The sequence below is a fragment of the Anopheles arabiensis genome, chromosome 3 (genome assembly GCF_016920715.1).
Source record: "Anopheles arabiensis isolate DONGOLA chromosome 3, AaraD3, whole genome shotgun sequence".
NCBI classification, from domain to species: Eukaryota; Metazoa; Arthropoda; class Insecta; order Diptera; family Culicidae; genus Anopheles; species Anopheles arabiensis.
Window position 1 is genome coordinate 17121723 of NC_053518.1, and position 13569 is coordinate 17135291.

A 13569-nucleotide genomic window follows, 5' to 3' on the forward strand; every position below is an offset into this window, starting at 1 on the left:
CCCGCTCACTAGTAAATTTGCTTCTCAATTGTTTTCTAATTAAGAAATCCTCATAGAACGTCTTGATCGACATTTCAGAAAGGCCTACATTCGTGTGATCGCTTAGGGCCTCCACTCGTGTTAATCCGCCACTGCTAAAAACACTAAAATTCATGGCAAATTTCAAATTTTTTTATTGAATATACATAATGTTCTTAAAAACTGACTGGTAGAACAGACGTTATACAAGGTTAAATAAAAATTGCACGAATTTGTGATAAAAACCATGCTTGAACCATTTAGCCGTGTTTTACGAGTATGTAGGCGAGCTCGACCTCCCGATAACCACGGATAAACGGCGCTCCACTGTATTACAGAAAATTAATAAAATCTAGCAGCAACAATTGAACGTTTCAGATCCGATCAACCGTTAGAATTCGGCTCATTTGTTTAGTAAACTATCATTCAAGTTCATACCAAGGACATATATTTAAACGATATTGTATTATGCCTGTATTAATTAGGCTATATTTGTTTTTTTTTAAATATGTTCTTCTACATGAAATTGCTTCACATTAATTTTACGGTAATTTAAGAAAGTGCTGTATTTTAGCATGTATAACGACCCCCTTAATTTGACCAAAAAGGGGGTCGTTATACTCGCCAAAGTACGTTATTATCCTTTGGGCAACTTTAAGCTGAAATAGGATTAGCTCAATCTGTTGCCCAGTTTATGAAATTCTCAGACGTTGTACTCATTGCATACTTTTAGGCGTTCCTGAAACACGAGCACCCAGTACCACCGATTGTTGACAAAATGGTCAGTAGTGCGAGATTAACACATTGCTCGTTGTTTGTTTACAAAACGCTCCTTTCTTTCATTAAAACTTAAAACATGGCATAGCTATATTTCAATATTTTTTAAATGATTTTTTTACCGTGGAAACTGAGCGTCTGCGTAGGGCCTTGCATACGCTGGACTATGGGCAAATGAACGTTCAAAACATTCGGCCAAATGGACAAATTCACAACTGTCAAATCGAGACTGTCAACAAAAAATCATCCTCCTTCGCAGAACCAAAGTCTTCTATTTGTGTTTCGTGAAAAATACTCAAAAAGGTTTGTTTATACCTACGGAAAAGGGTAATTGCTGCACTTTAGCTGCTAAGCTAGTCCTCGCTCTATCCCAGCGTTGTGTTTTTTTTTCACGTCGCGTTGAATAAGGCTAAAAGCAAACGCTCTTTTCCCTTGCAGGCGGATATCCTTCCGCAGGATACAGCAGACCCCGATCACGACCGACCGAGCGAAAGGTGAACGCCGAAAAAATGGAACCACCGAGTTTCCACCCGTGTGACGAAGCCGTCATCTCCACCAACGATGACGCGAGCAACTGCAAGCGGTCCGCGGTGAAGCTGGGCTACTGGAAGGACGACTACATCGCACACTTTGTGCGCAACCCGGATCGCAAGGCGCCCGAAATAAACCGGGGCTACTATGCCCGCGTCAAGGGTATAGAGATGTGCATTGAAAAGTTTTTCAAGGTTAGTTGGTGTGTTTGTGTGTGAGTGTGCGTATGTAAAATGCCCGTGTCTTTGACGGTGATGATTTATTTACTTTCTTTTTTCTAGAAAACCGGAGACAAATGCCAAATCGTGAATCTGGGCTGCGGCTTCGACACGTTGTACTGGAGGCTGCGGGAGGCCGGCCACATGGTGACCAACTTCGTCGAGCTCGACTTCCCCAACGTTACCTCCCGCAAATGTTACCAAATCAAGCGAAACAAAGTGTTGCTTGAGAAAATCCACGTCGAAGGTAGGAGGGAGATAAATGTTTAATTAGCAGACCTCTTTTGACAAACCGATGTTCGCTCCCTTCCCTCCCGCAGATGGGGAAGTGCGCCTCAGCCCGACCGATCTCCACTCTACCAACTACCACATAGTGGGCGTGGACCTTCGCAACATCGAGGAGGTGGCACTGAAGCTGCAGCAGTCCGAGATCGACTACAGCGTGCCGACCATCTTCCTCGCCGAGTGTGTGCTGGTGTACATTGAGCCGCAGAACTGCCACAATCTGCTGAAATGGTTCGCGGCCAACTTCAAGACGGCCGCGTTCGTCAACTACGAGCAGGTCAACATGAACGACCGGTTCGGCGAGGTGATGCTGAACAACCTGCGGCAGCGGGGCTGCAGCTTAGCCGGCGTCGATTCATGTGTATCGCTCGACGCACAGATTTCCAGGTAAAATCGAAACACCGCAATGAAACGGATCAGCGTCACGATTTGATTGCCCCCGTTACAGATTTCTGCAGTGCAACTGGCACGGTGCCAGGGCGTGGGATATGGTGCAGATCTACCACAGCATTCCCGCATCGGAGCGCGCACGAACCGAACGGATCGAGATGCTGGACGAGGCGGAGCTGCTGGTGCAGCTGTTTCAACACTACTGCATCTCGATCGCCTGGATAGGGGACCTGTTTCAGGACGTGGAGATTACGTAAGCACATTTTGCAGAATATTTACACCCTAGCAACGATCGCCTACTCTAACGTTCGCCCTCTTGTCGTATATTTTCAGGGTGGAAAAGCAGCTTTCCTCGCTGAACATAGACTAAACGCAAGCGCTGCAACAACAACAACAACAACAACAAGAACAACAACAGGATGAACATTTTAAAAATCCCCCCACACATATTAACGATCGGAACTATAAACAAAACGCCGAACCCCCGACAACCACCCATCCATCCTCTTTATCCCCCTTTACCTCAGCACGTGGCGGTAGCGTCAACTTCTACAATCAACTCTTTGTAAGAATGAAAACACAACCGTAACGATCTTTAGCACCTTTGAATCGTATTTTAAACGTTTGTTGCACACGGTTCGTATTATTCGTATCAGCCCGCCTTGTCCTACCCTACTTCTAAGGGCCAATAGAACGCTGCCGGACCGATAGGACAGTCTCTAGACGTTCATTAAAGTGTGTGTGCGTGTGTATGTGTGTTGGTGGGTGACATACTCCACCACTCTTGCCCCAGATGTCATCCATACCATTGTATCTCTGATGTAGCATAGTTTTCAACAACGAAAAGCAGCAAAAATACCATTCACCTCCTTTTTCATCCCATTAATTGTCCTCCCCTTTCCAGCACCTGAAAAGAGACTGCACTGGCTGGTTGGTGGGATTTTTTTTGTAGATAGGTTGGTATAACAAATTGGACATCATCTGCGCACACAGTCAAATACATCGAATTTCTCGAAACAACTCGTTAAATTTAATAGAAATCGAACGGAGTGGTGGTCCCATGTTTAAAGTCCATCTCTTCCAACAGCCCCCAAAACCCCCCATTTAATCTTATGAGCCAAGCATCGGTCCCCCACCAATACCTTTTGCACCCGCTGCAATGTGGCAGTACAAAGATGGCAGAACAAAAGGCATTGGAAGTTTGTAGCCAAAAAAAAAACCATATAAGATACAACAAAACCTAAAAATACAAAAAAATCAGGATCAAAACGTAGCAGGGTTCGGAATTGGTCTCATGTGTTCCTTACATAGCATGTGTCTGCGAATGTTGTGTTATTATTTATTTTAAATAAAGTAATCTAAATCAAACGTCGTGTCAAAAAAAAAAAGCAAAAAGATCCGTCTCTTTTAAACTTTCCTTTTTTGATATGTAGAAAACGTAACAACGGCAATAAACACGCGCTTTAATTTCGGTACGATTTTTATCACAATATATGGTTGCATATGGTGTGGTGTGTGTAGTGATGATGGCAGCAGGTCACCCTGGCACCCTGTTTTACGCAATTCCGACCGGATTCGATTGCACAATTCCCTGCCGGGCGCAGATGTTCTTCGCGATCGCACTCATCGTGTCGTAGTTCTTCACAAACACACCGTTGTTCACCCGTCGGATGTTGATGCGCACTCGATCGTTTGCCTGCAGCATAAAAGATGGATTTAGTTCTGAATTCTAGCTTCCCTTTTCACGCCATTTCAACTTACCTCCACACACCACGCCTTTGCCATCAGCAGCTCATGCTCGGCGGAAGGGTTATTCTCGCGCACCGCCTTGCTAGCGCGCGAAAGCACGCACGACATGCCGTAAATGTCGATCGCCGAGTCGGCCAACCGGATCAGCAGGAACTGCTGATCGACAATGCCCTTCCCGTGCTTGATCAGCAGCGCTTCGATCGTTTTCGAGAACCGATCAATGCTGTCCGCGCACAGGGCGGCCGATTCCTTCAGCGGGTCAACGACGAACGTGCTCAGATCCGTGCCGCCGTACCCGATGCTTCGTACCGCGCGGCGCGAACCCTCCTTAAAGATCAGCCCCAAATTCGCCGTCGGGTTCTTGAACGCCCGCTGCAGCTCCTTCAGATGCGACCCGGCGTACTGAATGCCGGTAAGCGTCACAAACAGCCGCAAGATGTCGTTCGCACCCTCGAAGATCCGGTAGATGCGGATGTCGCGCAGGAACTTCTCCAGCCCGCTCGATTTCATGAACCCGTTGCCGCCCAGTATCTGGATCGCCTCGTCGCACACGTACCAGGCCGCCTCGGACGAGAAGATCTTCGAGATGGCCGCCTCCAGATGGTAGTCCGTGTGGCCCGCATCCATGTTGCCTGAGATCATGTACCCCATCGACTGGCTCACGTACTGGTGCATCGCCATGCGGGCCAGCTTCTCCTGCACGTTGCCAAAGTTTTCAATCTTCTGCCCGAACTGCACGCGTGTCGTCGCGTGCTCGGCCGCCTTCCGGATGCAGTGGGCCATCGTACCCGCCAGCGTGCCCGACATACCGAACCGACCGTTGTTCAGGATGTTCATCGCCACCTTAAACCCATTGCCCTCGCCACCGAGCACATTTTCGGCCGGGATTTTCACATCGTCAAAGTACACCTCGGCCGTGTTCGAGCACTTGATGCCCATTTTATCCTCCGGCGGCCCACTGGTCACACCGCCAAAGCCACGCTCCACGATGAACGCCGTCACCTTGTCCTTCTTCTGGCCCGTCTTCGGATCCGTCACCTCCGTCTGCGCAAACACGGTAAAGATGTCCGCCAGTCCACCGCCACTAATCCAGATTTTCGACCCATTCAGCACGTAATGCGATCCGTCGGCCGATTTCACCGCCCGGCTGCGGATTGAACCAGCGTCCGAGCCCGAGCTTGGCTCGGTCAGGCAGAAGCAAGCGATTGTGCCACCGGTGACGACCTGGGGCAGGTATTTGCGCTTCTGCTCCTCCGTACCGTACAGCAGCACACCCTTCCAGCCGATGCTCTGGTGGGCGCCGAACACCACCGCCAGCCCCAAATCGGCCGCACCGACCAGCTCGCCCATGCGGGCGTACCCGGTGTTGGGCAGGGCAAGGCCACCGTACTCCTCCGGTGCCTGCATGCCCATCAGGCCCATCTCCCACATGCTCTGGAACGTGGCCTCGTCCGGGCCGCCATTCTTTTCCGCCTTGACTGGATCGTAGCCGTCCTAAAACCGAGAAAAGTAGGTTATTTATATATCTTAAGAAAGTTCATGTAAGCAACAGGTTGATAAAAATGTTCCAACGTACGAAAAACTTGGTGACCGGATCAATCAACGAACCGATCATCTCCTTCTGGTCCGGATTGAGCGAATCGGGAAAGGGGAAAACCTGCAGCGGTTCGATTTCGCCACGGAACAGATTCGCCATGAACGAGGTGTTGACCGTGGGGGCGGCTGCGGCGCGCTCCTTCGGTTTCGTTTGCGCCGATGCGGAAAGCCATCTGCAATAAAAGGAAGAAGAAGAAGAAGTAGCATTAGGTCATTTGCTTCAATTGGCACGGGTGGAATAAATTGCACATAAATTCCCATTCTCCCGGACACACCGCCCTGTGCGTCATTGACCCATGGTTTGAGTGTGCATTATCTCCATACGCACAGACACACACACACGCACACACGCTCGCCTATCAGTTGAGCCACCCGGTTAAGCGACCCGGCTTCCCCGTTACAAAGTTCACAGTCGACACCGCACTGTGGCGAATGTTGCCAACTCACCGCGCTTTTACGATTTCATCACGGATTTAGACGCGCAAGTGTAGCCCTGGCTGCTTCTATCTACCAGCGGAAGGGTGCAAAGTCCAACCGCGTAGCGCAAATACCGAAACACTGACCGACTTTCGCCGCCTACTGCACAACTTACCTTTGCTGGCTTTTGCCAGCCAGCCAGCAGGCGGCACCATTAGTATCGCACGCTACCACTACACCTCGATTGGACACTCCGACCAGCCGATGGAAGCGATGCATTTTGTCGATTTTAAGTGTGTTTTGGTATTAAATTTCCGCCACAGCTCGCAGTACGTGTGCGTATACGTCAACAGCCGATACGCGAATAACCAAACCGAAGGGAGTGGAGGAATTGCTCATTGATGACAGTTTGCGCAAATCTCTCGCGTGCTCTCGCTGTATGCGTGTACGTTCTCTCTCTCGCGCGCGTGTTGCTTTGATGCGGAACTGGGAACAACGAACAAGCAATACGCGAGCAAGCGGCTGCTGCGCGGCTCCCCACACGCACATTGTTTATCAACAATCGAACGGGCACGCTCGTTCATTGACACTTCAGAAGGGGTTGTTTTCTCGAAATATTGCTCTGGAAGGGTTGATCACAGTAAGCGCTGTCCTTGTGGATACTGAGCAACTTGCAGAAGTACGGTGAAGGTTTGGAACTAAAGCACCCTATTCTTCTAGTGACGTCATTGGGTAATGTTGTGAAATAAAGCGGCACCTTCTTAAATGCGAAAATCACTTATAGAAACGGTAAGAAATTCAAAGTCTTGTAGAACCTGTTGCAGTAGTCTGGACTTACAGTACATATCGTATATTTTTTCAGGTTAAACACACTATGGAAAAGCAAAGACAACAACATAGCGGAAGGATCTACAATCAGAACCTTTACACCACAAATCCCTTCAAAATCAGAAAAACTCCTCCAAGATGTTCAAAAGAATTGTTGTGACTCATCTACAACCTTCAAAGGCAAGAAACGTAGTTGATCAGTGAATCAATGTCTACCATATCTACGTTACATGAATTTATCCTTCAAAAATCCCTTGGAAGACGACGCCACTTAACCGTTAAGTCATTCCAGCCTCTGTTTTAGCCTTCCAGGTGAGTAATTTTCACTTCCACCATGCAACAAGTTCGTTCTCTTCTTTCCATAAAGTACTTGCCTGCAGCATTGCTCGAGAATGGCCTTGGACGACTGCTCATTCCTTGCGACAATCAAACGGCTTCCCAAGCGCAACATTCTGACGTACACTGACCGATTCAGATTCACCAACCAATTACGACGGTAAGCACGAGACTGACCGGTTCGCGAGTTGCATCGCACCAGTTGTAGTATGAATTTTCATGCACTCCACAAAAAAAGACTAAAATAAAACAACCAAAAAACCCTTAATACTCGGGAACCGGATTAAAATCTGCAGCCGTAACCGATTGGACTTCAAGGAAATAGATAACGCCCGCTGACCGGTTTCATTCGATTTGTGATAAAACGAACCACCGGGTTGGCGGGGAAAAGAACTAAGATAAGACACACTGCACGTGGTGTATTCTTCCTTCTTTTTTATTATTATCCGTCGATGATTTACTGTGCTAAGATAATTATCGTTTATTTAAAAAACAGGGGGAAGGTATTGTAACGCACAAACACACTTAATCTATCTCCAGCGGATTAGTGTGCGGTAGGCCGCGCCGTTCCGACACGTTCCGTGCGACCTGCGCCAGCCGCTGATAGTGCTCCTTGAAGCTGCCCGAGTGGATGCGGTTAATGTTGCGCTGCACGCGGCTACTCGCCTCCTGGCACCAGATCTGTGCCATCAGGAGTTCGTGGCTGGCGGAGGAAAGTCCCCGCTTAGAGGCACGGGTCGCCCGGGAAAGTACGGCCGCCATGGTGTAGATGTCGATGGCACTGTCCGCTACCCGGGCGAGCTGGAACTGTCGCTCGACGACGCCTTTGCCGTGCTTCACGAGCAGAGATTCGATGGTCTTGCTGAACATGTCCATTGACTGGAAATGGAATGGAGAGTGAGAATGGTCAATGAGGATGGGAAATCCTCGGGATGTCTCCTTCGCCTTACCTCAGCGCACTGCTTGGCCGCATTTTGAAGTTCGCTTGCAACAAAAGGACGCAAATCCGTTCCACCAACTCCAACACTGCGTCCTGCTCGTTTCGTACCTTCCGCCAGAATCACTCCCATATTTCCGAGTGGATTTTTCAGTGCCTTTTGCAGCCCTCGCAGATCGTTTCCTGCCTTCTGTATGCCCGTCAGAGCAATGAACATTCGCAGCACATCGTTCGCACCTTCGAAAATTCGGAATATTCTCATATCCCGCAGAAACCGCTCCAACCCACTGGACTTCATGAACCCATTCCCTCCGAGCAGCTGTATCGCCTCATCACACACATACCACGCCGCCTCCGTACAGAACACTTTGCTCACGGCCGCCTCCAGATGAAAGTCCACCGAACCCTTATCCATATTGCCCGCCACCATGTACGTTAGGCTCTGCGCCACATAGTGATACGTCGCCATCATTGCCAACTTCTCCTGCACATTTTCAAACTCAACCAACTTCCGCTTGAACTGTACCCGATTGCTCACATGCTCGGCCGCCTTCTCAACGCACGTCTTCATGGTCCCGGACAACATCGCACCCAACCCAAACCGGCCCGAATTCAGAATGTTCACCGCAATCTTGAACCCATTCCCAATCTCACCCAACAGATTCTCCACCGGCACTTTCGCATCGTCGAAAAACACCTCCGTGGTGACGGAACACTTGATGCCCATCTTGTCCTCGGGCGGACCCGTACTGACACCCTCAAAGCCACGCTCCACAATAAACGCACTCATTTTGCTTTTCTTCTCGCCCGTCTTCGGGTCAACCACCTCGGTTTGCGCGAACGTGGTAAAGATGTTTGCAATGCCACCGCCCGAACACCACAGTTTCGATCCGTTCAGGATGTAATACTTTCCGCACGGGCTTAACACTGCTTTCGTTTTAACCGAGGCCGCATCCGAGCCAGTTCCCGGTTCGGTGAGTGCGAACGCACCAAATACACGGCCCGTGCTTAGCTGGGGAAGATATTTCTCCTTCTGCTCCTTGTTGCCGTACATCAGGATGCCCTTGGTACCGATCGTCTGATGCGCTCCGGCGTAGATCGACATACCGAGATCGTAACTGCCGGAGATCTCCGACAACCGGACGGATTGGGCATTGGAGAGTCCCAGTCCTCCGTACTCGGTTGGAATGAACGGGCCAAGAAAGCCCTGCTCCCACAGCGCATCCACGACCGCTTTCTCCACCGAGGCCGTCGCATCGTTTCTAGCTGCATCGTTAACTTCCTGCATTGCAAAACAAACAACAACCAAAAATCCAAAATTGAGTCCCAACAACTCCAATAGCTCCCAATCTCCCTCAACGTACCGTATAAAACTTAACCGTCGGATCGATGAAAGCCTGCACATATTCACGCTGCTCCTCGTTCAACGGCTCCGGATAGGGGAACAGTTCCGCCGTCTGCAACTTCCCACTGAACAGATTCATCACGAACGATCGGTTCGGTTTCGGTTGATCGCTGCTAGACTGGGCAGCGGCACTCGCGTGCACTACACCGCTAGAGGACACATTTCTAACCACTGCTCCACTGCACTGCAACTGCACCGCGCGACGAATTGAGGCGGTCAGTACAATGTTCTTGCCCACTTGCAACATGGTGGATATACGGCGCGACGACACGTGTTAACCGGTTTGCGGCTGTTTCAAAACTGACCCGCAACCGAATTCCTAAAGTTTACTTTAAACCAGAGTTCACACGGTGGCGTCGTTCGGGGCGTATGCAGGGGTTTATCGGATAACGGTGATATCGACGCGAAAACTTCACTATCTTTCCACCGGCGGCAGGTATCTGCGTGTGAGTCTGCAACGGAAGTGGATGTACTACCGTGTCTAGTATGGGGTAGAGGGGGCTTATGAACTCAAGCTACCCCACCGGGAGCTTGCAGACATTTTTGCCTAGGTTAGGGGAATTTCATTCGACCATTGACCGAGGACGGGAGGGGGAACCCATAACTTATCTCGTATTGCGCCGTTTTGGACCAAAAAGCACAACGGTTCAGAGAAGCAGTGGTCAAAATCTGTTTATATTATTACTATGTTATATTTATTACTTTTCTTCCAACTTTCAACATTTTTCACATGTTATTAATCTATTTCCAATGGGTTCGTGTACGTTGGTCCTCGTTGGTTGGAAATATAGCTGGCTACCGTTGCCATCCGTTGATAGTTCTCCTTGAAAGACTTCGATTGGATACGGTAAATGTTTTGCTGGACACGATCACTTGCCTCCTTGCACCAGATCTGTGCCATCAGCAGTTCCTGCTCCGCGGAGGGAAGATTCAACTTTGCCGCACGGCTAGCCCTGGACAGTACGGTGGCCATCGAGTAGATATAGATTGCACAATCTGCAACACGGGCAAGCTGGAACTGTCGTTCCGCTATTCCTTTGCCATGTGTTCGAAGGAGAGATTCAACTGTGGCACTAAAGACATCAATACTCTGCGATGAAGAAGACAAAAATAATCAAATATTAGGAATTTCTTATTTTTAGCAGTTACAACGTACCTCAGCACACTGTTTGGCTGCATTTTGGAGCTCGCTTGCAACAAAAGGACGCAAATCCGTTCCACCAACTCCAACACTGCGTCCTGCTCGCTTTGTACCTTCAGTGAAGATCACTCCCATGTTCGAAAATGGATTCTTTAGTGCATCCTGTAGCCCACGAAGATCTTTCCCCGCCTTTTGCATACCCGTCAAGGCAATGAACATCCTCAATACATCGTTCGCCCCTTCAAAAATTCGAAACACCCTTATATCTCTCAAAAACCGCTCCAACCCACTGGACTTCATGAACCCATTCCCACCGAGCAGCTGTATCGCTTCGTCACACACGTTCCAAGCCGCCTCCGTACAGAACACTTTGCTCACGGCCGCCTCCAGATGAAAGTCCACCGAACCCTTATCCATATTCCCAGACACCATGTACGTTAGGCTCTGCGCCACATACTGCTGAGTCGTCAACATCGCCAGCTTCTCCTGCACATTTTCAAACTCAATCAACTTCCGCCCGAACTGAACCCTATCACTCACATGAGCCGCTGCCTTCTCAACGCACGTCTTCATCGTCCCGGACAGCATCGCTCCCAGTCCGTACCGGCCAGAGTTTAGAATGTTCACCGCAATCTTAAACCCATTGCCAACCTCACCCAAAACATTCTCCACCGGCACTTTAACATCGTCCAGAAACAGTTCATTGGTGACGGAACACTTCAAGCCCATCTTGTCCTCGGGCGGCCCGGTGCTAACGCCACCGAAACTTCGCTCCACAATAAACGCTGTCATTTTGTTACGCTTCTCACCGGTCGCTGCATCGACCGACTCCACCTGCGCGAAGGTGGTAAAGATGTCGGCCAACCCACCACCCGATATCCACAGCTTCGAACCGTTCAGGGTGTAATACTTTCCGCACGGGCTTAACACTGCTTTCATTTTTATCGATGCCGCATCCGACCCGGTCCCCGGTTCGGTGAGCGCGAATGCACCAAACACACGCCCGCTGCTTAGCATGGGCAGATACTTTTGCTTCTGCCGCTCACTGCCGTACAGCAGGATGCCCTTCGTCCCGATGCTTTTGTGGGCGCCGATGAGTAAGCTGAGCGCCAGATCGTAGCTACCACTTATTTCGGCCATCAGCACGGACTGCACATTGCACAGGCCCAAACCGCCGAGCTCCGGCGGTACGTACACGGCCAGAAGTCCAAGATCCCACAGCGCGTCGATCGTTTGACGATCAACGTTGCTCGTATCATCGTTTCGGACGGCATCGTTCACTTCCTGCAAAAAGGGACCAACAAGCCATAATAATAAAGCAATAAGAGAACAGTGGGTCATCGCGATCACACTTACCGTGAAAAATTTGTGCACAGGATCGACTAGAGCTGCCGCAAACTCTTTCTGCTCCGCGTTCAACGGCTCCGGATAGGGGAACAGCTCTGCTGTTTCGAGTTTCCCGCCAAATATGTTCATCAGAAACGATCGGTTAGGGCGCTGTGGGTTCGACAGCGATGAAGCAGCTCTCACTGCTACACTTCTAACAGCATAATTTTTCACCTTGTTCCATCGAGCAAACTTTTGTGGGATAGTATTAAAACGAAACATTTTGAGAAAGCGCGAGAGTGCAACGTTGATGTCGTTATGCCGGAACAACACTGAGTTGTACTGCTCTGTGACTGTCTTGCGATAAAATACTGCACAATGATGCAGAGCCGGCGCTCGTGCGAAACCCGTCTTATCCAATCGAGGATTTATCAAGTCGCTAAAAAAGGTAAAGCGCAGGATAAATCGCATTGCGAAAAATGCACGTCATTTCTTGTTGGACGCACCCGGTTAGGCTGATAATGTGCAGGCCGGCCGTGCACAAACTGTGGTCACGTTTATCGATAAGTGAGCGAACTTTGCACTTTTCATGGGCTATCTGTTGTCTTTCTGACTGGATTTTGAGCGAGTTCTTTCTTATATCACTTGAGATTTTAAATATTTGAAGATGAACCACGTGTTCTAAAGTATTCTATCGATGATTTAGCTTAGTATTTTTACCTCTCTCTCAGTCCGTGGCTGCAGCCTCCCATCCATATGGATACATGATCTCCGACAAGTCTCGCTTCACCTGATCCATCCATCGAGCTTGGTATCCCCTGCGCCTCATGCCGAACTGGAGATCACTGTCGAACTCCTTCTTGGTGGGGCATGAGTCCGGCATCCTCATGACATGCCCCAACCATCGTATCCTGCCAGCCTTCGCCATCATCAGGATGCTCGGTTCGCCATACAGCTCAGCAAGCTCATTGTTCTTCCTTCTCCTCCACGTTCCATGCTCAAACACACCACCCAAGATGGTCCGAAGGATGCGTCGCTTAAACACGCCCAGAGCGTTTGCATCCTCCGCTCGAATGGTCCAAGACTCGTGTCCATAGAGGACCACTGGGCGAATCAATGTGCGACATATCTCAAATTTCGTGCGGGCTTGAAGTCTTCTGGATCTCAGCAGTGGGTGAAGCCCATAGTATGGGCAATTCCTCTGCACAATGTGTCTTTGGATTGAACTGCTGTTGTCGTTGTCCGAAGTAACGATCGTCACAAGATAGCAGAACTCCTTTACTACTACGAGATCGTCGTCGTCTAGCACCGCGCTTCGAATGACACTTTGCAGGGCGATGTTGAAGAGCAGACAGGAGAGTCCGTCACTTTGCCTCAGACCCCTGTGAGACAGTAGCGGGTTTACAGTCTCGGGGGCCCTAAGCAGTAAGAGTTGTTGAGGCCCCTTTGTACATTATTACCGGGGGTACTCGGCATCCGTCTTTGATTATGTAACATTTTAACTTAAATTTTGTTGCCACCGGGGGGGGGGGGGGGGGTGCTTATGGTTCGTCTAGCGCGGGGCCCCAACGTCCATAACCCACGGGGCCCTCCTTGCTAATACAGTACCATATTC

The 13569-nt window shown here is 49.6% G+C and overlaps 4 protein-coding genes and 1 long non-coding RNA gene across 8 annotated transcripts; 2 read left to right on the forward strand and 3 right to left on the reverse strand.

Moving 5' to 3' along the window:
* Positions 1-999: 999 nt before the first annotated feature.
* Positions 1000-3438, forward strand: LOC120901835 (leucine carboxyl methyltransferase 1). 2 transcript variants are annotated; one of them, XM_040310149.1, is made up of 6 exons: positions 1000-1098; positions 1234-1520; positions 1608-1791; positions 1865-2216; positions 2278-2472; positions 2553-3438. In XM_040310149.1, exons 2-6 carry the CDS (start codon positions 1305-1307, stop codon positions 2587-2589), a joined length of 984 nt encoding a protein of 327 aa, XP_040166083.1. In that variant the 5' UTR covers positions 1000-1098; positions 1234-1304; the 3' UTR covers positions 2590-3438. The 2 variants fall into 2 exon arrangements, with proteins under 2 accessions (XP_040166083.1, XP_040166084.1); XM_040310150.1 differs by having other exon boundaries at positions 1022-1122.
* A 108-nt stretch (positions 3439-3546) lies between these two features.
* Positions 3547-6376, reverse strand: LOC120901834 (very long-chain specific acyl-CoA dehydrogenase, mitochondrial-like). Of its 2 annotated transcripts, none has more exons than XM_040310147.1 (4): positions 6157-6376; positions 5545-5737; positions 3981-5462; positions 3547-3915 (listed from the first exon to the last, which is right to left on the reverse strand). In XM_040310147.1, exons 1-4 carry the CDS (start codon positions 6258-6260, stop codon positions 3775-3777), a joined length of 1920 nt encoding a protein of 639 aa, XP_040166081.1. In that variant the 5' UTR covers positions 6261-6376; the 3' UTR covers positions 3547-3774. The 2 variants fall into 2 exon arrangements, with proteins under 2 accessions (XP_040166081.1, XP_040166082.1); XM_040310148.1 differs by lacking the exon at positions 6157-6376 and adding an exon at positions 6012-6125.
* A 121-nt stretch (positions 6377-6497) lies between these two features.
* Positions 6498-7443, forward strand: LOC120901836. The gene is made up of 3 exons (XR_005739330.1): positions 6498-6621; positions 6702-6770; positions 6844-7443. It is a non-coding gene; the product is annotated as an uncharacterized LOC120901836 (long non-coding RNA).
* Positions 7444-7560: 117 nt separating this feature from the next.
* On the reverse strand, positions 7561-9977 carry LOC120902053 (very long-chain specific acyl-CoA dehydrogenase, mitochondrial-like). Its single transcript, XM_040310531.1, has 3 exons — positions 9447-9977; positions 8096-9364; positions 7561-8024 (listed from the first exon to the last, which is right to left on the reverse strand). Exons 1-3 carry the CDS (start codon positions 9732-9734, stop codon positions 7671-7673), a joined length of 1911 nt encoding a protein of 636 aa, XP_040166465.1. The 5' UTR covers positions 9735-9977; the 3' UTR covers positions 7561-7670.
* A 217-nt stretch (positions 9978-10194) lies between these two features.
* Positions 10195-13316, reverse strand: LOC120904618 (very long-chain specific acyl-CoA dehydrogenase, mitochondrial-like). 2 transcript variants are annotated; one of them, XM_040314764.1, is made up of 3 exons: positions 11985-13316; positions 10644-11912; positions 10195-10577 (listed from the first exon to the last, which is right to left on the reverse strand). In XM_040314764.1, exons 1-3 carry the CDS (start codon positions 12423-12425, stop codon positions 10224-10226), a joined length of 2064 nt encoding a protein of 687 aa, XP_040170698.1. In that variant the 5' UTR covers positions 12426-13316; the 3' UTR covers positions 10195-10223. The 2 variants fall into 2 exon arrangements, with proteins under 2 accessions (XP_040170698.1, XP_040170697.1); XM_040314763.1 differs by having other exon boundaries at positions 10644-13316.
* Positions 13317-13569: the final 253 nt, after the last annotated feature.